The 26,807-nt window shown below is 35.8% G+C and overlaps 1 protein-coding gene across 1 annotated transcript; it reads left to right on the top strand.

Annotated features, from left to right (window-relative positions):
- Positions 1-1,343: 1,343 nt before the first annotated feature.
- On the top strand, positions 1,344-25,143 carry LOC129259576 (ribosomal protein S6 kinase alpha-3-like). The gene is made up of 16 exons (XM_064098963.1): positions 1,344-1,476; positions 2,120-2,199; positions 3,177-3,283; positions 4,232-4,406; positions 5,319-5,389; positions 6,333-6,486; positions 7,883-7,985; positions 11,035-11,171; positions 12,228-12,284; positions 13,080-13,244; positions 13,790-13,948; positions 14,469-14,630; positions 15,638-15,714; positions 16,445-16,565; positions 17,115-17,252; positions 19,629-25,143. Exons 1-16 carry the CDS (start codon positions 1,344-1,346, stop codon positions 19,755-19,757), a joined length of 1,968 nt encoding a protein of 655 aa, XP_063955033.1. The 3' UTR covers positions 19,758-25,143.
- Positions 25,144-26,807: the final 1,664 nt, after the last annotated feature.

The raw sequence follows: 26,807 nt of genomic DNA, 5'->3' as shown, positions 1-26,807 counted from the left end.
CAACATGTGAAAACCGGTGGACAATGTTGTGATGGACAATTCCCCCAGAATCATGTTTTTAAAGCGATTTCTTAGAAACGGTTTAACTGGAGAAATAAAATCATACCGGTTTATCATGATTGAAATTGCTGGTCTTATTGTTATATATGTAAACAGAAATCTGCTCAAATCATCAGAACATGTCCCATATTGACGTAAGCTTCTAATCTTAGTGTTCACATGTTTGATCTTTCTCTGTTTATAAATCAAATCAACAAGAAATCAATGCTGACTTAATCTGTGCAGTTTCAATCAGGGTCTGTGCCTGCAGACTAGCTGTGTCTGGTGTAAAATAAGAAAATGACACAACACCCAACACCAGATGTCAACACTGAACTTCAATCACTCATCATTGCAGTCAAATTTCCTATCAGTTGATAGTCTACGAATGTCAATGAGTGATGATGTATCATATACTGCTCGAAATACCGTTTCAGGAAATAAATCAATTCAAGTACCCTTACAATCATAGTAAAAGTAGCTATTTCGAGGCAATATATGTGGGTATAGTGCTTGTGTGCATATTTAACAACAATGTGTCAGATACATGTAACTTAAATAATGACTATTTATGAAGTACGCACTTGTGGTATATGTACTTTTTAGAAATTGTGTACTTTTGTCAATTATTTGTTTTCAGAGGATGGATCTGTACATTTCGTAGCTCTATGTACATGCACTTTATTTATAAAGAAAATCATACATCTTTTGACTCTGTATAAAAGTGTTTTGAAATCATGAACTTAAACATTGTGGTCAATTAAGGTTGGGTATAGTGTTAGATCCACGGTTTAAGTTTAAAGTCATTCGAGTGGTGTGTGGAATATTTAGTGGAGCAATTGTCACCCAAGCAAATGTCATGGACCTGGTCAAGTAGCCATCTTACAGTGAATAGGAATCGACTATCAAGAGCTGCTAATGTCATGGAACAGATTCATCTAATTTGTTTGGTGACTTGAGAAAATGCTCTTTTTTTTTTTTTACAAAGAAACAATTTAATATGTAGGGGCAATGTAAAAAACAGCAATTTTGAAGGGGATGATTATACAAAATGAAAATCCATATTTTATTTTTGAAATACAATATTCATCTGAAATAGATATACTCAGAAAATTAATTTTGCCCAATTTATCGTGGGCCTGGCAGCCATTGTGCACCACCAGATCGTGGGCCTGGCAGCCATTGTGCACCACCAGATCGTGGGCCTGGCAGCCATTGTGCACCACCAGATCGTGGGCCTGGCAGCCATTGCGCACCACCAGATCGTGGGCCTGGCAGCCATTGCGCACCACCAGATCGTGAGCATGGCAGCCATTGTGCACCACCAGATCGTGGGCCTGGCAGCCATTGTGCACCACCAGATCGTGGGCCTGGCAGCCATTGTGCACCACCAGATCGATGTAGCTCGATCCTTTGCATCATTGAAAGCCAAACAGGGTAGCAGCAACTCCCCTCTTTTCAGGTCTTTTGGTCTGATGCTGCCAGGACTTGAACCCCCGACCTCGCGGTTGTGAGATAGACGCTGTACCAACTGAGTCAAAACACCAGTAATGATGTTGATATCAGAAGCCAGGCATTCTTTTTCACACGTTTCTTCACCCAAGAGACATGATATGGACAAAAGCCTGACAATTCATAAAAAATACTGATAGATTACAAATCCATTATTTCTTTGCATATGGGCAATTCCATAAAATAATCAACCTTTTTATACGTCCGACCCCCATTTTTCTGAATTCTCACTTCACTTCATAAACTGTCCAAGTCATGGTCCTTTGACAGCATTACAGACTGTCATAAGTACAAGAAATCACAGACAGAAAATTTCATGAAGGTCGCTCATATAGGGGGTCTGACATACATATGTTATGGAATTGCCCATAGAAAACAAAAGTTTGAATACATGTATTCATGTAGGTATGCAATCTAGATGATATTGTCATTGATTGTATGTAGTTGAGATTTGGTATCATTTTGTATAGAGATTTGATTTGATTTTTTTTTCTGCATTTCGTGTTTGGGTAAGAAAAATAAATTTCCATTAACCTTTTTGTTTGTTTGTTTTCTTTTATTATTACAGCATTCCAGACTGAGGGTAAATTGTATCTCATTCTTGATTTCTTGAAAGGAGGAGACTTATTCACAAGGCTTTCAAAAGAAGTAAGTTATTCAGCAATTTCACAAAGAATGACATTCTGCCAGTGCTGACCACTTTCTTGAAATGCTACTCAGTATAGAATAAAAGTAGCATATTTTCTTTTTACATGTAATCATTTCTTTGGAAGTGGGTTGGTTCATACTGTTTAATAAATAAATCAGATAGTTCGGTGATTATCTCTGTAACTTTTCCACGGGGATGGGGTAGTTGTCTTTGAGGGAGGGGTCCTCCTGGGGGTGGCTGTAATCTGGCAGAGTTGTTAAGTGGGAATCATATCCATGGTAGATTTATTTCTCACACAGTATAGATTGCTTGAATATGTTGCATGTAGCTTGTTCCAATTAAAGGGATGGTCCGGGCTGAAAATATTTATATCTTAATACATAGAGTAGAATTCACTGAGCAAAATGCAGAAAATTTCATTAAAATCGTATAACAAATAATAAAGTTATTGAAGTTTTAAGTTTAGCAATATTTTGTGAAAACAGTCATCATGAATATTCATTAGGTGGGCTGATGATGTCACATCCCCACTTTCTGTTTTCTTATGTTATTACATAAAATCATTATTTTTTCATTATTTCATACTTGTGTGAATAATGTCTCCCTTATAATGAAATAAGTTGCAGCAATAAATATCTAATGCACTAAATCTGTTGTCAATCCAATTTTTCTAGTTCTTTGAGGAAAAAATTTGAATAAACCTTATTTCATATAATAAAATACAAAAGAACAAGTGGGGATGTGACATCATCAGCCCACCTAATGAATATTCATGACAACTGTTTAAAAAAAATATTGCTGAACTTTAAAATTCAATAACTTTATTATTTGTTATCCGATTTTGATGACATTTTCAGCATTTTGCTCAGTGAATTCTACTGTATTTATCAAGCTATAAATACTTTCAGCCCAGACCATCCCTTTAACACCTGTTTTAACTTCATGTTTTTACATTCTTGACTCCATTATTGTTTAGGTGATGTTTACAGAGGAAGACGTGAAGTTCTATTTGGCTGAGTTAGCATTAGCTCTAGACCACCTACACTCACTGGGTATCATCTACAGAGATCTCAAACCAGAAAAGTAAGTACTTAGTAAAGCGATAGATGCAAGTGTAGCGTAACCAACTTGCTTTTTGCATTGGCAAACAGAAAGATGAATATATTGCTTATTACCATCATGTGTTCTATCAATTAAGAGCATTTAGATAAGCTGAAGAGAAAGGGGAGGAAGGGAACTAAGATGAGATGGAGGAAGAGTAGACAAGATAAGGATATAGAGAAAATAAGGAGAGGGAGATGAGGAAGAGAAGGAGAAGAAGTGGAGGAGGAGGAGGAGGAGAGAGAAGTGGAGGAAGAGGAGGAAGAAGAGGTGGAAGAAGAAGATGAAGAGGAGAGGAAAGAGAAGGATAAAGGAGGAGGAAGATGAAGGAGGAGGGGATGATGAGGAAGAGGAAGAGATGGAGGAGGAGGTGAACAATAACAGGGGTGTGTGAGAGTTAAGATTTTTAGCTGATTCCAGATAATTTTGTTTTGGTTTTCAGCTTATTTTTGGCTTTCCTCTGTACAAAAAGCATGGGAGCTCTTTTTATTTTAGACTTTCAACAGTTCAGCATTTTTCAGATCTTGTTATTTGTGACCACTTACACGCCAGCAATAAGAAGATTATGAAAGGGAGGAAGGATAATGATTAAAAGAGGAGTTGGAGTATAAAGGGAAAGAGGAAAGCAGAAAGAAAGAGTAGAAAGTGAACATGAAGGAAGTGTAGGAGTAAGAAAAACATTCTGAAGAAAAAGTGATGATAAATTAAACCATGTCATCGTGAACTTGTAAGCTAGTGAACACTATTTGCGAGAGTGATCACGAATTTCCTAGAAAGCTAGTGAACACTTTTTGCGAGAGTGATCACGAATTTCCTTGTTGACCATAGTAGATTGCGAGACAAATGAATACCCTCTTACGATTATTTCAGTCCGCAATAATGAACCTATTCAGTATCGTGTCATCTTTTGTTCCTTGTTTCTTCTTTCAGCATTCTCCTTGATGATTCTGGTCACATCAAGCTGACAGACTTCGGTCTCAGCAAGGAATCGGTCGATGGCAAGACCTACTCATTCTGTGGTACTGTGGAATACATGGCACCGGAAGTAGTTAATAGGAGGGGTCACACGACGGCAGCTGACTGGTGGTCATTTGGTGTTCTAATGGTCAGTAAGATTGCAATTCCATAACAAATCAAACTATTTGTACAGCCAACCCCTATATCTCTCCTTGCTTACCTCCCATCACAAATTGTCCAAGTCATGATAATTTGAGAGCAATGTAATCATTCAAAATGAACTAGAAAACATAGAAAATCAATACACGAAGCCCCCACATATAGGGATCAGACATACATATTTTATGGAATTGCCCAAAGTATGAAGAAGAAACGCTTGATCTGCCTAATTTAACAAACCACTTTTTAAAATAGTTGGGCTTTCCCCCTCTTTGATTGGACCTGATTGGAAGAACATTGCTTTATCAAAGCCTGGCGGAAACTCAGAGACAATTTAGCTGCCCAAGATCATCCAAACGATATTTAAAATGGACCCTAATGTTAGAATACACCATTTTCCCTTATTCATCCCAGTTCATGTACAAGTTTGAGTCCCTAAGGTGTCACTCACCTTATATATAGCAGAACTATTAAGGTTTGACCCCTCACTGGTGCCAAGGCAAAGTAAAGTACCGTACTTAAAAATGAACACCCTTCTTTGAGCACTAATTTATGAACTGAGTTTGCCATTTGATATCGTAGTGCTGATTGAAGCTATGAAGATACAATTTTTTTTTTTTTTAAAGAAAGTGAAAATGAAACATTGAAGCTGATAACAGACCCTTTTCAATACCTTTTGTCTAGCTTTGAATACTTGTATGGGGTTGCAAGCAGAGGCCAGTTATGATTAATGAAGTTGGCTATCAGTCCATGGCCACCACATATAGACTACCAGATTTTCCAGACCTTAGTGGTACATTAAGTATAGAAACTTTAACTTCCTGTTCCTATTCTGTTGATAGTATAGCCATCCATTTTAAGTAATCTAATGAAGCTTGTCTGTTCTTTGTTTTTTATACAGTATGAAATGTTGACGGGAGCCCTGCCATTTCAAGGACAACATAGAAAGGAAACAATGGCACTCATCCTCAAGTAAGTTATCAAGCTCTTCAACATGGCAGAATACATTAGCTTTCGGGCAGGTTGACTGTCCGTCTCCTGAAGACGGACAGTCAACCTACCCAAAACGCCGAGTAACCTCTCTTCACTTCAACCTGCTACTACTCAAAACATCGCTACTCAAGCCATATTCAGCTCATCTCATCTGGTTTACAGTCCTTTTTAGGACTTCACTCACTTTCAAGAAAAGAATACTTCTAATTTTCTCTGTTCATTCTATCTTGTCGTTCCATTTCAATCTTTCTGCCTGTATTTCCTTCCCTTCTTCATATTACACATGGTGAACCATAAACCTTCTCCACATTACAAACTCCACCATGCAAACCTACAAAGATCATACATTAGCTTTGATTCATGTGTATTGCCATTCTATTGTAAGACATGTGATATAATTCAAAATTGCCTCAAATTTATAGCCTGTCTGTAGCTTTGGTAAATCCCCCAAAATGTGGCCTTCACAATTCCAATTCATTACTAGATTCAATGAATGTGTATGCCATAAAACAGATATAATGTGGAAGATATGAAATGAAAATGTCTTTTACACGATAAAGTTTGCCATTTTATATGAAAAGTCATTTTGATTGGTTACTCGATCATAATAAGATCTGCTTGGTTTTCTATTTGATATAAAACCTATTCCGACCCTGGACTGGGTTCAAAATTTCAGGATATAATCTTTGTTTGTGGCTTCTTGATACCCACTCCATATATTTATAAGATAAATGCACAAAGAGCTCTTTTTTAGGAAAGTGAAATTATTACCTGCTTTTGAATACACAACTAGATAAATTGCACCCTAATAAATGCTACTTATTATTATATAATTAATTTTGATCATTTAGATTCAAACACCATGTAAAAACACTGATTTTCTACAAAAATCTTACAATTGTTGTCCTTGTTGTTATATCAGAGCCAAGCTTGGGATGCCTCAGTTCCTTAGCCCAGAAGCTCAGAGTCTGCTTCGGATGTTGTTCAAGAGGAACCCTCAGAACAGACTTGGAGCTGGTCCTAACGGTGTCAATGATATCAAGAAACATGACTTCTTCTCAAACATTGACTGGGAGGTAAGTAAGCAGGAAAAGTTGTATGATGATCAGTGATATGTCATTCACACGTTATCACCACTCACAACGGATAGCGCATCACTAGTGGTGATCAGTAATATTTTGTTCATATACTCTCACCACTCGCAATGGGTAACACGTATTTTGTTCTTCATCAGCCGCATTGTGAGGTATATCGTGTCATAATGCACAATAGGCATTTTCCATGATGAAATAGGATAAGTCATAATGCAAATAATAGCACACTGTCTTATCATCAATCCAAGCCCCGTCCAGTATAAGCAGTGGTGAATAGTACTCTTATTCAGACGTTATTCCAACTTATTATTTAGTTGAGCTGAAAAGTTTGTGAACCCTGTCACAAAATGCACTCCTTTCCCTGCAGAGTGTTGAATGTAGACAACAACACTACACTGATCGGCGAGCCCAGAGAAACAAATTTTATTCAATGTGATATTTTATCACCTGAGAATTAAATATCTAAAACATGGCAGAACTTGAACACTTTAAAGGGATGGTCCAGGCTGGAGATATTTATATCTCAATAAATAGAGTAAAATTCACAAAGCAAAATGCTAAAAATTTGATCAAAATTGGATAACAAATAACGAAGTTATTGAATTATAAAATTTATCAATATTTTGTGAAAACAGTTATTTGTACATTGTCATGAATATTCATTAGGTGGACTGATGATGTCATATCCCCACTTGTTCTTTTGTATTTTATTACATGAAATTAGGTTTATTCAAATAAATTTCCTTCAAAAACTTAAAACATTGGATTGAAAACTGATTAAGTGCATTAGACATTCATTGCAGCAACTTATTTCATTATAAGGGAGACATATTCACATATGTATTGAATACAGAAACAATTATGATTTCATGTAATAACAAGAAAAAGGAAAGTGGGGATATAACATCATCAGCCCACCTAATGAATATTCATGACGATGTGCATATAACCGTTTTCACAAAATATTGATAAATTTTGAAATTCAATAACTTCATTATTTTTTAATCAGATTTTGATGAAATTTTCCGCATTTTGCTTTGTGAATTTTATTCTACTTATTTAGATATAAATATTTTCAGCCCAGACCATTCCTTTAAATATGATCATTTTCTGGTGGGTTTTACTATCTTTTGAGCACCACTGTGTTTTGTGATAAGTGGTGAAATATTTGGTCAAGCAACACTTGCAATGAAGAAGCATCTTGACTATGATCTATCACTGGTAATTGATGGCGCCCTCTCAGATTATGACGGAAAATTATTATGAGGAAGTGTCTATTGTCTGCTTTTTTATTTTCATGTTCATTGTGACTCGATTATCTGTTATAACTCTGATTGGTTACTTACTGCTTGTACCCTTTGACCTTTTGTTGCCATAGAAACTGAAAAGGCGAGATCTGATGCCGCCGTTCAGACCTGTGATACCTACCAGTGATATAGTACACTATTTTGATACAGAGTTCACATCACGTACACCTCGAGGTAAGATACCACTTATTTATCATTTACACGCTGCATTGTCTTGCAGTGCAGAACCGAGAGCCGATGTAGAATCAGATTTTTGTTTCACCTGCATAGCAGAGTGAGGTATAGGCGCCGCTTTTCCGACGGCGGCGGCGACGGCGGTGTCAACATCAAATCTTTACCGAAGGTTAAGTTTTTGAAATGACAGCATAACTTAGAAAGTATATGGACCTAGTTCATGAAACTTGGACATAGGGTTAATCGAGTATTACTGAATATCCTGCCTGAGTTTTAGGTCACATGACCAAGGTCAAAGGTCATTTAGGGTCAATGAACTTAGACCATGTTGGGGGAATCAACATCAAAATCTTAACCTAAGGTTAAGTTTTTGAAATGTCATCATAACTTAGAAAATATATGGACCTAGTTCATGAAACTTGGACATAATAGTAATCAAGTATCACTGAACATCCTGCATGAGTTTCACGTCACATGACCAAGGTCAAAGGTCATTTAGGGTCAATGAACTTTGGCCATTTTTGAGGTAATTATTAGATTGCTGTCATAAGTTTCACAGTTTATAGATATAGTTTATGAAATGTGGATATAGGAGTAATCAAGTATCACTGACAAGTCTTAGGTCGCATGATCAAGGTCAACTGTCATTTATTTGAATTGTGTTTTTGTGAATAATTATGTTATAGTAGTTTTCAAAGTCAGCACTGCTGCTATATTGAATTGCGTGATGCAGGTGAGACTGCCAGAGGCGCTCCACTTGTTTTATGCATGTAAACACGATTAACTTGCATCGTCTCTCGGTTCAGACACGGCAATTTTGCACTGCCAAAATAGTAGGATCAGAACCGCGAGCCGGTGCAGACACGGCAATTTTTCTACGTGTAAACACGAAGCCGAGTCTGCACGACAATTAGCTGATTGCTCACCTGTTAACTTATTGTGACGTCAATGCGCATGGCGTAAAATATGCGCAGAAAGAATCCACAGATTTGTGTTTTTGCCCCGCGAGCTGTGACAAAGCGAGGCAAGATAACCCGAGAGCCCATTCTGCATCGGCTCTCGGTTCTGCACCGCGAGCCGATGCAGCGTGTGAACACGGTAATAGTTTTCATTACTTGACTGAAAATGCAGTCAAACCTGTCTATTGAGGCCACTCAAGGGAAACAGAAAAAATGGCCTTCATGGACAGGCTCTTTAACACACATTCCTTTCAAATGGGAGACAATTTTGGTGGCCACTGAAGACAAGTCTTCTCTGTAGACAGGTGTCCGATAAGACAGGTTTGACTGTAATTACAATGTTAGGAATATTCACGAGTAAAGCTTATTAGAAATATTGTAAAAATTTTCAGTAATATATTTACAAACCTGTATATTAAGGCCTCCAAAAGGGAAACCAACAGGTGGGTGGGCGTTGTAGATAGTTGGCCTCTATAGACGGGTTCTTTAACTGATATTCCTTTCAAATGGGAGACAGTTTTGGTGGACACTAAAGACAGGTTTGACTATAATAAAGTTCACTCTGATGCAGGGTGCACGTGTGAGAGTTGGATCTCATTCTTGGTCTCTATTTGGTTGTATAAAATTCGTGATTTTTCTCAAAAGAACTCAAAGGATTCTGACTTTGTAGTTTCATTTGGCTATTTGTCATCTTTTTTTCATTTCATTTTCATTCCATTATTGCAAATTCTAAGTGGTTTTCAAATTTGGCGCATTGTCCCATATACTTGGATTTTAGTCTGCACAAAATGGCTTTATCTACATGTACTAACCAGGAGTTGTCTACCATTGAAAAAATTCAGCAATCAATCAAACAATATCTCTCTGTTTAGCGAGGGTGACAAGTTATCAGCTCAAACTAGTAACGAATTCAACACCGGATGCGTGCCCTGAAAGTTGTATTGTCGGTAAATTTCAAGAAGAAGTGACCGGAAGACATACAGGACTACCAAGTTTTCTTCCCTATATTGCTGATGCTGATGTGAATTAAAAAAAAAACATGGCAAATTCCAAGTGTTATTTCATGCTGCAACAGATCTCCAAATCAATTTGGAGGTTTGCAAGCGTGATAATAGAATTAAACATGCATTGTAGTAATACAGCATCTTATGGTAGATTTCCTGATTTTCTGATTATTCAATCAGAACTTTTGATCAAATGATCAAGCTTGTCAGGAATATGGGGGAGGGGGGGGGTAACCCTGTGTAGTGATCCAATATGGGCCCCAGTGCATAAAAGTTACCATAATGATAACTTTGCCATCCGATGTTAACTTGCATGGAATCCTTGATTTTGATTGGCTATTGATCAGTATTACCTTGGTAGTTACCAACAGATGGCAAAGTTACCATAATAATACCTTTTATACGACAGGGCCCTCCTAGATTTCAATATTTATAGGACAAGGTCACTTTTCAAAAAAGGGCGCAGCAAATCTCCATGACCAATAAGAAGGGTGTCAAGGCCAACCAGTAAAGCATCCAAGGTCATGGCCTTCAATAGCCTTGGAATGATTCAAAAGATTGATCTGGCAGTTACGTTCATTTGTACATTTATACATCGTTTGAAGCAAATGATGATTCCTTTCGATGATCTTTTCTGGCTCCATCTCCCCTCATTTAAACTTGCTTTTGAACCTATAGGCCCGTATTCTGAAGTTGGGTTTAACTTAGACCACGGTCTAACTCTGTGCTAAAATTATGGGGAGCCAAGAGTTCAAAAATTCTGTTTATATTGTATATTTCTTATGTTTACTATTTTGTTTCCACTTGCATTCATGATGAAGAAAAATTCTTCAAAATACTTCAGTTATCATTCCCAGACAATTTGGGTGTCATGTGAGTTTAATAAATTGGATGTGTACTGTTAGGAATTTGTGCTCCAATTAGCTCATCATAGTGAAACCACAACTTTAAACCAGGGTTTAATTTAAACCCGAGTTCAGAATACGGGCCCTAGAGTATTATACATATAGCACATTGTAATCTATAGTTTTCACAGTCATACCGAATCACTCTAATTCTTTGACTTCTGTGTGTTTCTCTGTCTAGACTCACCCGCAGTACCTCCCAGTGCCGGAGCGCATCAGTTGTTCCGAGGATTCAGCTACATTGATCCAACCTTATTAGAAGAGGCACAGAAGGAAGCCGCTTCTAATAACTCCCATGCACAGTCACCCACAGAACAGGTATGAGTGTCTTGTTCAGTGTATCTACAGTAACCATATTAGAATCAGGGGCCATTTTCAGATGGTCTACTGCCAATTCGTCCAATTGCCAACGCCAACTCGTCTACTATCTTATGGTCTACCATCAGTTCGTCCACCATCCACATGGTGTAATTGCCATTTCATCCACTCGCTATTTCATCTTATAACCAGTTGGTTCGAAAGCCATTCAGTCAATATACCATTCGGTCCAATTGGATTAAGAGATAATTGGGTGAAATTAATGAAAATAGAGCAAATATTAGATCAACTGGTTATGAGATGAAACGGTCATAGACGAAATGGTGATTAGACCAAACGGTTATTGGACCAAATGGTTGTAAGACGAAATGTTGATGGACGGAATGGCATTAGACTAAATGAAGGTAGACCATGTGGGGAGTGGACGAATTGGTAATTTACATGAATCACGGGCCATTTAATGAAGACTTCAAACTACAATTGTCATTATTGTAACTACTATGGAATCATTTATTGCGATTGGTTGCTGAGCCCTGTATGAAATTGGCCCCGAGAAAGAAGGGAGGGGGGAAAGTGGGTTGGGGATCTGAAATAGGTGGTTATTTTTTACCATTTCCTTTCATGCCAAATTAATCCTTGTATTGAAAACTCTTTCAAGTTTCCCTTTTACTACTCCTGTGCATTTCATCTGATCTGAACCCTGTATTGATGAGGGTGGGTTGATTTTACTGCCCCCCGCTCATATGAAATCTGTCTCTGTTGTAGAACTGCCCTGTATCATGGTTAAATGATTACATGTACAATGTATCTCCATTTGAAGTCCTATGCATCTTTTGGTACCAAGTTTATGAAAATTGGATCAGGTGTCTGGAGGTCAAAGTATATTTTGTGAAGCGCATACATGTAGGTCACCCCCAAATATGTGTTCAAACGTTGAAAAAATGCCAATCTGTATTTCTCAAAAACACTGCTAATTTTGTAATTTTAGCAATGAGAATCATGCATATTTTACTCTAGTATGGGTGTAAACTTTTCAGTCTTTTCCCTCTTTTTCAGATCGCAATCAAGCATGCTCGTATTTCCTCTATCCTCGATGAGTATGACTTACAAGAGGTAAGTGATTCTTAAATTTAATGAGAAAATTATGAAATGAGTGAACATTAATCTTATTGCATGTAACAGTCAAATACAATTGGCATTCCATAGATGCCCTGTATGACAATCTGCTACTAAAGATTGACTTAGATCAATATATCAGTTATTTCCTTTATTTTCTGTCTTGTTTTGTACTTCTGTAATTATCTAAATTTGTGGTTTAACTATGGATAGCCAGTTGTAATACTGACCTCTCAACAGTAAAGGTTCATTTCACAGTACATTTTGGCCTGGATTCTAAACTCTGGTTGAAATTAAACCCTGGTAGTTGTGGTTTAACTATGGAAAGCTAATTGGAAAGTCAAAGCTAATTGGGGCACAATCCCTAACAGTACACATCCAATTTATTAACTCATTTTACACTCAAATTGTCCATGACTGTCTGGGAATGATATCTGAAGTATTTTCTTTCTCATTAAAGCAAAATGAAACAAAATAGAAACATAAGAAATGTACAATATAAGCAGAATATTTGGCTCCCCATAATTTTAGCAGAGAGTAAGACCATGGTCTAATTTAAACATGACTTCAGAATACAGGCCTTAGTGTCCAATTCATTCATGACTGTCTAGGAATAAACCGAAATGTTTTTTCCCCACCATTATAACATGTGGAAAGAATATAGTTGAGAAATATACCAATTTACAAAATTTTTGACATTTTCAGCATCCCATAATTTTAGCACAGAGTAAGAGTTGCCTAAGTTAAACTGTTCTTCAGAATATGGACCAATATGTTTATCTTCTCTTGCAGGATATTGGTCTTGGTTCCTACTCTGTGTGTAAGAGGTGTACGCACAAAGCCACTGGACAGGACTATGCAGTAAAGATCATTGAAAAGAATGCCAAGGACATCAGGGAGGAGATCGAAATCTTACTTAGATATGGTCACCATAGCAACATTATTACATTGAGAGATGTAAGTTGTTTGAAGCTTTGCATTGAGGAAAAGAAAAATATTCAACGGAAGAAGGATATTTTGGCTGGACAGTTTGCAGACGTTATTGAAAGTGGAGGCTTAAATGATCAGTGAGAGATGTCAGGGTTTGACGGTTGTGGAATGGCATGATCTCTAGAAAAGTCAAGAGAGAAGGAGAGAGAAGAAGAGAGACACAGAGAGAAGTGAATGAGGAGGCAATAAAAGTCATATGTTCATTGATTACATGTAGCATAGCTGGTACTTGAGTTTCCTACCAGATTTAATCATCACTTTGAAAAAAAGATTACTTCTGCTAGTTAAATGTGGTTTCGTTGTTTTTTTTTTATGTAAGGTACATGTATTTGATGAGATGCTGTTTATATAATAATTTACAAATGTTGACTTGTGCTATGTAATGAAAATCTTCATATGAAATTGTCTGAGAACACAACTCTTCATGCTCCTGCTGTTGAATAGTCAAACAACCTTTATAGTCTTTAGTAATAAATGTATTAATTGAAAGATTTTCTTTGTCTTTTTCTTAGGTATTCGATGATGGTAAAAACGTGTACATGGTAATGGAGTTAATGCGAGGTGGAGAGCTCTTAGACAGGTTGCTCAAGCAGAAGTTTCTATCAGAGCGGGAAGCATGTGAGATCATGTTAACAGTCACCAGGACGGTTGATTTCCTTCATCAACAAAGGGTAAGTTCCAACATAACCCTAACCCTGTGCTATGACTCAAAGCATTTTTTGCTTATAGATAGTTGGCCTTTGCATTTAAGAAAAAATCTCATGACTATAACTTGTACTCACAATATTTTACCTACGTCTGAATTCTGTTATATATATTATCAAATTGTCTTATGGAAATGTATTTTGTTATATCATATTATTCTTTGTGTTATAAACTTATTTTGGTTATACAATAAATGCAGAAACTCCTGCAAAAAAATAAATAAATAAGACTTCTTCTGTATTGGTAGAAGAAATGTTCCATTTTTTTCTCCAGGTTGTTCATTGTTATTCAAAGCCCAATAATATCTTGCACATAACATTTTGTTGTGTTCCTAGGTTGTACATAGTTGATTTTGGCTTTGCTATACAAATGAGAGCTGATAATGATGATGTAGCATAATTCAATTCAATTTAATTCATTTATAATATACTAAAGGTAATGATATTTTTGCATATTTTGCATAAAACATTCCATTGTTTTTTCTAGGTTGTACATCGTGATTTAAAGCCTAGTAATATCTTGTATGCTGATGAGAACTACTCACCTAGCTCATTGAGGATAGCTGACTTTGGCTTTGCTAAACAAATGAGAGCTGATAATGGTATGCTGATGACACCATGTTATACAGCCAACTTTGTAGCTCCAGAGGTGAGTGTAGTTTTTATAGGAGCCTCCAAGGGTCTTATAGTAAACATCTAGGGAGCATTTCATGAAGTATTATGTCTTTTATTTTCACTGACTAATTGGCTTTTAGCCAATCAGAGACAAGGATATTTCAGTTGCTTATTATATTTTGTTGGTGATTTAAACTGGCAAAAATCTTCATGAAATACTCTTTAGTTTTTAGTCTAGAAATTTCCAAGAGATAAGTTTTTAATCAAATGTTTCATGAAGCATCTTGTAAGTGATTTCCACTGACTAATTTGATCTGAGCCAATCAGATGCAAGGATTTCAGTAGCTTATAACATTTGGTGGTGAAAAATCACTATTTGTTGCATGAAATGCCCCTGCTAAGTGTTCCAAAGACCAAACCTATTAAAGATCATTTAAGTCTTATTTTTTTGTTCAAGCAACCTTTTTATACCCTATAAATTGTGGGTTACAATGTTTACAGTCTCGATAATGTTTGCTTTGGTATTAAAGTAAAAAAGATTCCTTTCAAAACTGAAAAGTGATACACTGTAGAGTGTGTTTTGAAACTGTTTATGCAAAAACATATAATGTATGGGAACACACACAAACTAACAGCATGATTGGGTGATTTCAAGTCCAGTGTTGGCGTTGGTGTTGGTGTTAGTGTTGGAATTTGGATTGCTTTACCTTGCTCCAAGATCTATTCTGAGTTTGTAAAACTGATCCAGATCACATTATTGGCATCTCAACAACTAGTGAGTGACTTTTCAGGACCATCTTAATGTTATGTTTTGTGTTATACTCGTGTAAAAATTGACCTAACACCAACACCAATAGGTCAACACTGAACTTGAAATCACCCATTGTTCAGGCGTCCCCCATCCCCATGGTATGATGAGAATTCTATTTGAACAGCAATCTTTTTTCAGTTGACCATGTTTCTGTAATATTTTCCTGAAATATGACACAAATTTGAAATCTCACTTTTATTATCCGTATGATCTTTTTGTTGCTATATCAGGTTCTGAAGAAGCAAGGTTACGATGCAGCGTGCGATATCTGGAGTTTAGGTGTAATACTCTATACTATGTTGGCAGGGTATGTTCTTAGCAATATTATTTCAATGAAATAATTTTTAGGATTATTTGATCTTTTGCTCTCTAATTTGGCAATATTGATATTTTTCTATCATGCTACATTATTCATTTTAATTTCGATGTATTCAGAATAGATAGAGGTAATGATTAAAAGGGTATGTTTTCACAAGTTAACAAACAATCTATGAGTTTGGATGTGAAAATAGAGATTTTGAGGCTTGAAAGTTGTTGAGTATTCACTGATTTCATGAGAAAATCTGTAAACCAAGGTTGATTGTCACTATACCAGACTAGATCTAGATCTGGTAAAGTTACATAAACTGAACTTTGTAAAATCATAAAATCTAAGCTGAAAAACACTGAAGATCTCCAACACAGATAGACACACGTGGGACAAAGTATTATTATTGCTTGGAAAAAGACCCAACATCTGAGTGGAATACCATGCTTATTTTGCTTATTTCTCAGTAATTATGCAATTTTTTTTCAGAATTATTTGGCACATATTTTCTTTTTATTAATTAATTACTTTACAGACACTTGGTTAGTCATGTTATTGGATTCTGTTCAAACTCATTTTGAATTCATTACAACTGGCATTTTTTTCAGTCATGTTGCGAGGAATTTTAGTTGATATGTCAATGAAATAAAAAGGATTGATAAGTTGACTAGGGATGCTAGTCTCCACATTTAACTGTTGAGCCTATTTCTTTTTACTCTTGTTATGTCAGGTTCACACCATTTGTACATAAGCCTGATGACTCAAGTAAGGTAATACTAGCCAGGATACAGGAAGGTAAATACCTCACTATGGATGGTGGAAACTGGGACAACATCTCAGATAGAGCTAAGGTAAGGAGATATGGGGGACCTGTCTCACAAAAGATTTGGGATTGATCAACTATGGAAATCAATTTTTCAGTTTTTTTATCAATTCAATTTTCAAGTTCAGTGGCGATTCCAATTTTATTTTCATTTTAATTTCTAATGTCAATTTTAAGTTTAATTTTAATTTTCAAATTTAAATTCCAGTCTCATTCTCTTTTCTTTTCAATTGAAGTTTCAATTTCCTTTTTATTTTCAATTTCAATTCATTTCCAATTTCAAATTCTGTTTTGTTTCAATTTTTATGTTCATTCTCAATGTCAGTATCAATATCTATTTTCAGTCTCAATTTTTTTTTCACTTTTTTTCCTCAATTTTTCTTGTTTCCAATTTCAATTTAATTTTTTTTCAATTCTCAGTTACATTTTCAATTCTCAGTTACATTTTCAATTTCGATTTCAATATCAATTCAGTTTCAATTTCATTTATAATTTCAAGATCACTTTTATATTCAATTTCAATTTTATTTTCAATTTCAATTCAATAACTCTATTCAATATCTTGACCTTGTTGTAGGACCTGATCTCAAGGATGCTTCATGTGGATCCATTCCAGAGACCTAGCACCAAACAAGTATTACAACATACATGGTTTCAGAGGATTGATTTACTCTCAGAACTCAAACTCAAACCACCAGAATCAACTTTAGTCAAGGTAATTTATACACCATTGTTAGTAATAATAGTTCCCAATGTCACGATTTGTACCACAATTAAAACTGTGGTCTCAATCATGGAGTAATCATAGTGATGGTATCGGGTCATATCAGTCTTACAAAGAGTTGCAATTGATCTGATCAACCACACCCATGGAAAGCCAGCAACATCAGCCATTCATGTTTGTTCAAAATGTTTTCGAAATATGTATATTCACACATTGTTTTCTTGAGAATTCAGTGTGCTTCTCTTGGTTTGCAATGGACATTGCTCAAATTTCCTGTAGGATATATTAAGACAATGACAGATATCCATAGGATTGAGAGTGATCAGATCAATCGTAACTCTTTCTGCAACGGACCCCTGGGGCCCCGTTGTACAAAGAGTTACGATTGATCCGATCAATCGTAACTCTATGGAAATCCATCAGTGTCATAATTTTTTCTATAGGAAATTTGCAAAATGTCCTTTGTAATCAAAGGAGAACACCCCAAATTGTCAAGAAATCAATGAATTTATGGATTTGCATTCATATCTAGAATTTATGTTGAACAAACATGCATTTCATATGTTGACTTTGCTGGCTTTCCATAGTTGCGATTGATCGGATCAATCGTAACTCTTTGTACAACAGGGCCCTATGGCATCAAGTCATATTAGATCACAGTCAGACGGCAGGTCCCAAGAAAGTGGCTTCTTTCATCCAAGTGATATTCATGACTTGAGATGTTTTGCATATTTAATGAGCTTGATGCGGACCAAAACACCTCTTTTCATTCGGTCATTGCTGCTCTAATTGCGCATCGATTTTCATGAATTTGGTATCATTGTAAAGAAGAAGAATCATTCTTTCAGGTCATGTGTTTGAATTTATTCAAAGATTTTGTAATATAGGTTAAAATTTTGATCTAAAATATGCTACAAAATAATTATTTTCACCTGACAAAAGCTGCTATTTTCACACTTTATTTTTATTTGAGCCCAAATGATTTTTAAATCATGATAAAGCTTGAATATGTATGCTTTAAAATGATATAGGTTTCAAAATAAGAATTGGTTTAATCGGGTCAAGATCACACTTTTCATTTGCCAAGTACATAAAGCAGCTTGAAAACAAGAATACTGCACTCTGATTGGTCAAATAGACCACACACTGGCAAATTCCAACGGTTCCAGCGCCTGGGTTCATGGGAAGGGCACACTTCCCATGTGGTAATCTCCTCAAATACCCCGCGCCTGTTGTTCTGTGAACCTTATCCAGCCAATCAGAACCCTGGATTTCATGCAAGTGCAACATTTCAGAAATCTCGTCTTGTACCTTGGTGGGAAAAGTGTGATCTTGACCCGATTAAAAGGTGCCGCATATCAAGAGTGGCATTGTGAGAAAGTACAGAAGTTCAGCTTTATGGTGATATAGATATCTTTGAGGCTCAAAATAAAAAAATTTGCACAATTTGCAAAAGAAAACAGAGGAAGAAAATTCAGTTTTGAGGTACATTTTCAGGCCAGAAATTTACTTATTTAAAAAAATATTTTATACAAAATAAATAACCAATATGAAAGAGTAACGTTTACTCTTTCTGATGGTGCAATAATATTTCATTTAACTTGAGGTTAAAACAGGTAAATTCTTGGTGAAAGAAAATCTCACGAATCACGAGATTTTGCAAGGAGGAGGATTCAGCCACGAGATGATTTGGATGAATCTGGCCTTTTTGCTCATTAGCATAGGGACCTGCGGTCTGACTGATCAGTTGTGGCTCTCTTATTGATTGTAGAAAAATTTGAATGCTCCAAATAATTTCGCAATCAGTTACAAATGGCCAGTCGTGGCATTTGTAATGGATCGCACAACAGTGGAAACGAGGCATGACAGATATTGTACATCTCCCAGAATGGAATCTATTTTTGTGAACAATGACCTTTTCTCCCTCAAGGTAAGGATATGATATTAAATGGGCAATTCCATAAGATAACAATCCTTTTGTGGAGTCCATCTCCCCATGGACTACTCAAGCGATGATATCTTGAGAGCATTACACTTTTTCGTACGAAGCTTAAAAAAAGAGACAAAGCATTTTGTGGCACGTGTAGTGGGTCGGATGTACGCGGTGTAGCCATACTGCATCACACTCCTACCCAAGATAATACACAAAGCGTCAAAAAGTTGCGTTCAGGGTCACTTGGAAATTAATCGTGATGCAAGCCTCATCTATCAAATATACAGTAGAACACTATGCATTTAATCACATCAGGGGGGGGGGGAGGGTTGTTGGAGGTCTTTGGCCCAAACAGATTTAATTTGGACCAGTTGCACAAATTCTTTGTAGGCCTATCTGGAATAAAAACATCTTTCTATACTCTTATCTTGCAGTCTGCAGTGAAGGCTACGTTCAAAGCTCTCAACCAAGCACAAGCGGAACAGGGCCCCTTAGAACCGGTAACGGCTTCCGGTCTCGCTCAGAGAAGAAAACTGAAAAAACTCAGCTCAACTACCATCTAAAGTCTACTTCCTACTAGTTGATTGAGGCAGCTTATTGCCACCAGTTTGTCATATTCCCAGATAATCCAACATCGCGGTGGTATTTCATAAAATTGATTGTAAGGTTACAGACGACTCTACGCACAACTGGAACATGTTCTTAGCTGCCAAGTCAGCTACATAGGAATGAATCATTTAGCACAAGAAAGGGCCACCAGGTGTGCATAAAGGTCATTTGTAACTTACAAACAGCTTTATGACACGGTCCCCAGTATGGCTAAAACAAATGATGCAGTTCTGGTCGATGTGATTCTTGGGTAATTCAACATTATATATAAAATCATCAATATATTTCCAGGTCATCTGACATCACTTTGGCCAAAACCACCCTTGTACTCCTTGTTATTCCCGGATTATCTAACACCAGTATGGCTGTGACCATCAACAAACAACTTATTATTCTAATTTCCATGTTATCTATCTAACACTGATATGGTTAAAACTCTTTGTAAGACGGGGCCCTGGTCAGGATGTGAAATCCAAATGAATGTAGTAGGCCTGTGTCTAATATTAGATTCTGGAAACTCATGCTGGACTGCTTGCTGGGGAGTGGAGAAGGTGCATACGTTGTGTGATATTCAGACGACTTTATAAATAGGAAAAATCAGGGGAATATTTCAGTGAATGATTTAGTAACTAATTATGAGTGAGTAAATCAAAGACATGTATTGGTAAATGTGTACCTCATGAACTGGTTTTCAATTTTCTCTGCATAATGCTACCTTATGGGAATTTGATCGTGCAAAAACTCATTTATAACAGAGTTGCAAAATGTAAAACAGATTAAACAATATAATGGATTTGAGCCAAATTAGGCCTCGTCATTTTATGTTTCTACAGTCTTAGTGCTATTAAAAGTCATTAGTCAATCTGGGAATAACAACATGATTTTCACCATTATTATTTTGTGATCCATGCCCTTTTTCACATCCCTGTTTTTGCCATGAGCTACTTATTTCAAATAACCCCATATGTAATTCGCCATTCTGCTATTAAAAAAAATATAAATAGAAAATTAAATATCATGGTACATTTTTCAAAATTGATATACTTGTTAATTAATGTTTAATAATGCCAAATTGAAATCTTTCATATCATCTGAAATACAAAGCCGATTACATTTTATACAGACATTTCTATTAAAAGTAGCATCCCAGCTTTCATCATTTTTCTTTGTTCTACAACAGGCTCCACATTACTTTGTAGGAATGTCTATTGAAAGAAATTTAAGACGCAAGTTTCAATTGTCTGTAAACGAATACAGTAAGTGTGTCCTTCCAAAAAAGAAGTTGAAGGAGAAGAAAGTGTCATCATGGCATGAGAGTCAGTAACCCTTCGTAAGACGGAAAAGGCTGACTGAAATAAAATGGTGATATTTCTTTCAAACTTTTACAAATAGCTTATAAAGGTAACACATTCAACCCTGGATCAGTCACTCTGACTAGCTATTGAGATTTTACAATTACATTAAAAAAAAAGGAGATATTTACAGAGGAATGGTCTTTATAACGTGGTAACTTTATGAAGAACTTCGTGAAATAATCACCTACTCTCCAAGAAAACTTATTTAAAGTCAATAAAGCATTAGTATTTTTCAGCAGATGGGTCCCGAAAGTGTATGTACATGTACTTGCTCGCTTCAGTGAGAAAACTTATACAAGGAGTAAAAATGAAGTCTTAAACACCAGATTACAGGTGATATCTACATGTACATCAGATTTAGCATCCGTACCTGGGTTATGCCAGTACATCTATGATCAAACAGAATATGATATTGTATAAGAAATTAATGCTTCTAAATCATGTAAAAAGTGTACATTGATGTTTGATATTTTCCATTTTATATTCAATCATGAACTAGCTAGTTGATTTTTTTATGGATAAGAAACATATAACCGAATGCTTTTTCTCTTGTAGTGTTGGGTTTGTAGTCCTACGAGTAGGCCTTTATTGGGGGATGCTCATTGTAAAGTATGTATGAAACACTGCTTGATATTCAAACTGCCTTACTTTAGACTATCGTTGAGAACATACAGCAAATTTGATGGATTAAAAAAGAGTTTGGGTATTGTAACTTCCACGCAGCTTATTTACACAGTCATTTTATGCTGGTGATATTTCTTTTACTAATAAAAAACAATACCATCTATCTCGATTCAAAAGTATTGTATTAGACACATAGTAAAGCTGAAGGACATTTGAAGGTTGTTTGAAGGCCAGAAAAATTGATTTATGCAAATACGTTTAAACTTCCCTATATGTTAAAATTTGAGTAAATTTGGTTTATTTTGCTGTATAAATTGTGTATGTAATGTCCATTTAATCTGATTGTAAATTCCTGACATATTTCATGTTGATTTTATTATGGAGGGATTTGCAATCCTACATTATTGTATTGGCTTAATTGAAATATGTAGAAAAAAATTGAATTATATTTAAAAAGTATTATCAAATATTAAGCATTAATGCAAACCATTTTTTCTTTAAAAAAAGGATAGTTGGTCATACGTTAAGAGAAATCAGGAGACACTGTGCATCCGAGAAAGTAATGAAATCATACAAGAACCAAACCAAAAAATGTTTAAAGGAGAATGAAACCCTTGAAACCAGCTGAATCAATATCAAAGAGAAAAATCAAAGAAATATATTGTTGAAAGTTTGAGGAAGATTGAATGAATGATAAGAAAGTTATGAGCATTTGAATATTGAGATCACTAGTGCCATGTAGATCCTCCCATCGGCAATGCGACCAAGATCTGTGATGTCACACACGTACGACTCCCTCATTACTTTAGTACTTATTTCACTTATATTCTCACTTTTATAGAGTCTATCACAAGGTGAGGTGTTCTTAATTATGAGATGACAATTAAGTACAGAGGTTTCACAACATTATATCATTGATTAATTATTTGTCATATGATTAGAATGAGCAAAAAGAGATGTTTTGGGGTATATTTTCAGTGTCCAAATGGGAGAGTTGTACGTGTGTGACATCACAGATCATGGTCGCATTGCCAATGGGAGGATCTCCATAGCATTAGTGATCTCGACATTCAAATGCTCATAACTCTTTTATTGCTAGTCCTATTTTACTCAAACTTTTGTTGATCTTATTCTTTGATTTTTCTGCTTTCACAAAAGCTAACTTGCTCCAAGAGTTTCATTCTCCTTTAACTTTAGCGCAGCTCTGTGAAATTCACTTGGTCTACAAACATTTGGTCTACTTCTCAGGTAGTCTAATACCACATGGACTAAACCCACTTGGTCTATCAAACATTTGGTCTACTTCTCAGGTGACTAGTCTAATACCACATGGACTAAACCCACTTGGTCTATCAAACATTTGGTCTACTTCTCAGGTGACTAGTCTAATACCACATGGACTAAACCCACTTGGTCTATCAAACATTTGGTCTACTTCTCAGGTAGTCTAATACCACATGGACTAAACCCACTTGGTCTATCAATTTGGTCTAATTACTGTTTGGTCTACACCACATTTGGTCTAATACCCACTAAGTCTAATTCTCATTTAGTCTAATGCTCAGTTGGTCTATTTTCCACTTCATGTACTTACAATTTGTTTTCACTTATGAACCAAATAAAAATTTGGTTCTTAACAGTTCAATAAACCATATTGATTAAGTGGTATTAGACCAAGTAGATATTAGATGAAATAGGTAGAGCCTAACTGGAAATTAGACAAAATGGGAAATACGCTAAATGGCAATTGGACCAAATGTAAGTAGATAAACTGGTTGAAGGTGAAGTAGGTGGACGAGACAAAACGGACAAAAGACAATCCAGCAAATTACCATCCATATACCGTACGAGACTCTCTGGGCCTCGTAACATGAAGTATAACGGTTGATCATGAAGCTGGTTTATAAGATTGATGATTATGTATGATGAATCGTAAAAATTATCTCTACAAGCAATTGCTAGTCTTTGTGTTACAGTCCCCTGGAGCCCGTAACACAAAGCTTAGCAGTGATCGTAGAACATTTTTTCTACGTGTCGATTGGTTGGATAGACTACAATGTACAATCATTTGTGAAAATCGAGCGTACGTGTAATCGTTAACCTTTGTGTTACGGTCCTCTTTGTGTGTCAAAAAGTGGGTTTATGCATCATGAATGTCAGGAAAATATGTACCTTTCATTGATTTTAATGTTCAAATGTATTAGAAAGTTTGATTTTTTTTGTATATTGTACATCACCAAAGTAATCAACCGTGTGTGGCACTTTGTACAAAAGGATGTGCCAAGTTTATACCATTTTGTTGTATGCATGTTCTTACGATAATGCAATAATTCATGAATCGGAGAAAACAGAATCGGTCGGTTGTTCCCATTTAATATTTCTCAATTATTTCTTAATCTAGGGAGTGTATTTTCATGAAGCACCCCTTGTAGATGGTTTTCACTGACAAATTTGTTCTTAGCCAATTAAATCTAAGGATTTCTTTAGCTTTTTACATAAAGTCAGTGAAAGTCACTATATCAGCTGCTCGCAGGGAAGTTGTAGAAACAGGCAAAATGGAGGTTTAAAACTTGTAAGATATTTGTTTACTTTTCAATCTTAGTACTTGTAGAACTTAAAACTACCTCTGACTCTTGTGATGTTATTTTGTAGGAAATTTTGGGGCGTTTTCAACGCAACAATTCTGGATTACCCATAGAAAATTTACCCTGCTCTGTTTTCGGGGGAAAAGAGTTTGAACGACCAAAGTGTATTGAGGTATTTTAAATGTTATTACTAACATCTGTAATCGTCTGTTTGTATAATTTGTATATTGATCAAGAATATTAATCTGAATTTATTTTCAAAGATTTGTGTGTTTCTAATCACGATGGACAAGGCATGAGAGAATTAATGATGGAAAGCTTAAACTGTTGGGCGAAACACGATGAAGAGAGATGGAAATGATATGCCCTTTTATAGAATAGTTATTAGAAATAATGAAGATCGTCCTAGTATATTAAAAACATTAAATATGACTTTCGCTATGCTGAATTATTAGAAAAATGCTTGAAGCTCCATAACTTCTTGTGTACATTCTGAAATTAATGAAGAATGTTTTGTTGCGTAGACATGTTTAATGTGGATTAACCTTTCATATGTTATGATTTTCCAAAAATATATATTTTTCTTTATATCTTCCAGCTACAATATGGATATCAGAATTTCTTTTAAATGACAATGTAGAGTTTCTTTCATTTCATTTTGTATAAAAAAGAACAACAGTACTGATCTAATACTGTTTGTATACATGTCAGATGGTTCAAGGAATTATGTGCCTTCTAAATATTAAATATTGTGAAATGGCACAAGGAACACAGTATTGTCAATGTCTGCTTGTATCATTTAACTCGTGATGAGTGAAGGTTTTGGAGTTTGGTGCCAAAATCATTTCTTTTATTTTTTCTCCATTATCTTTTCCTTCCATTTCCCTTTTATTTCTTAGAAATACTGGTATATATTTTTGTCTTTTCCTTTCTTTGCTCCTTATTGGTGATGATGATGGTGGCGGTGATAATTGTTTTGATGGTGATGTTGGCGAGAATGATGATGATGTCACTGGCGGATCCAGGGGGGGGGGGGGGACACAGCCGGCCCGTGTGTCCCCCCTCCCCAGAATCAAAATTTGTAATGTAAAATTCCGCTTTTACCCAAGTGTGCCCTTCCTTTTGAAAGTGAGGACTGTGTTTTTGCTTGTCAAATTTCATCAGAAAAGTGTGCCCCCCCCCCTTTTAAAAAATCCTTGATCCACCCCCAATTGTGATGAATTTATGACAATGATGGTGGTGGTTATGTTGCTGATGATGATGGTGGTGGTGATGACGATAGTAATGGTGTTGGTGATGATTATGGTGGTGGTGGTGATAATTCCCTCTTTATTTGTCAATCAGATACAGATGGCCACTGATGTCAGCACATGCCTATCCTTTCACCCATGAATTTCCCCGACAATCTTGTGTCACAACCAAATACTGAAACTGAGTAGCCTGTTATACATTATCTGTTGTGTGAATTGCCATATACTTTATAATGAAACGGATCAACGAAAGTTTAACAGGAAAGTTATGAAAATTTGAATGTTGAGATCACTACCCCTCCCACTTGCGATGTGTGATGTCACACATGTACAACATCCCAATTACTTTTGTACATATTTCACATAAAATTTTCTATTTTTACCAAGTTTATCGGTCGATTACGAGAGGATACTGCAGGATGTAATGCAGGTTTCACAAAATATACATGTACCTCAAGATGAAAATCAGTATTTTCTAAGAAATACCATAGGACAACACATAAAACTAAAACTATAGAAATCAATATTTCACATGAAATTAGCAGCTACACGTACAGAAGCGAGTTGTTAAAGTGTGACATCACCAGAGCTGCCAAGTTGTATTTTGCATTTTCAGTATTCTTATCCCCCAAAATCAGTATTTTGACAAAAAAATCAGTATTTTTACCGTGTGAGATAAATATTTTGTATTTTTCCCCAAAAAAGTGTATTTCATAATAAAATGCTTGGCGCACTCGCCCATCACTGCGCTCAAGCTGCATGCAAGCTAAAATGCGCACTGCTCTTTGCAGAAAAAACCCATTGAAACTTGTGTATATCTCACCCTGGTTTTTACAAAATGATTGAAAAAAAAACAAGTTACCTGAAATTACATTGATCTAATAACCATATTTGTGTACGTTTTATGAAATAGAGAAATATAGAGATGATTTTTCTCAATAAATTACGATTTTGTAAAAAATTTTTTTACAAAAAACATATTTTTAAAAGAAAAAAAGTCTGCATCACACCACCTAGCTCCCGTAACACAAAGCTTAGCAATCATCATAGAACATTTTTAACAATTGACTGCACTGACTACAATGGGCAATCAAACGTAAAAACCAAGTGTGATTAATCGCTTACCTTTGTATTACGGGACCCTGTTTGCCATGCCAATGGAATGATCTCCATTATCTTAGTTCAATAAA

The sequence above is a fragment of the Lytechinus pictus genome, chromosome 4, assembly GCF_037042905.1.
Source record: "Lytechinus pictus isolate F3 Inbred chromosome 4, Lp3.0, whole genome shotgun sequence".
NCBI classification, from domain to species: Eukaryota; Metazoa; Echinodermata; class Echinoidea; order Temnopleuroida; family Toxopneustidae; genus Lytechinus; species Lytechinus pictus.
Note: the sequence above shows the minus strand (reverse complement) of the source record. Positions and strands in the feature narration are given on the sequence as shown.

Coding starts and splice junctions, on each gene's coding strand:
- LOC129259576 (XM_064098963.1), top strand. CDS start 1,344: ATGGCAGCCATTGTGCACCACCAGATCGTGGGCCTGGCAGCCATTGTG. Junction 1,477..2,119: donor ATCATTGAAAGCCAAACAGG/GTAGCAGCAACT, acceptor TTATTATTACAG/CATTCCAGACTGAGGGTAAA. Junction 6,487..7,882: donor TCTCAAACATTGACTGGGAG/GTAAGTAAGCAG, acceptor TTGTTGCCATAG/AAACTGAAAAGGCGAGATCT.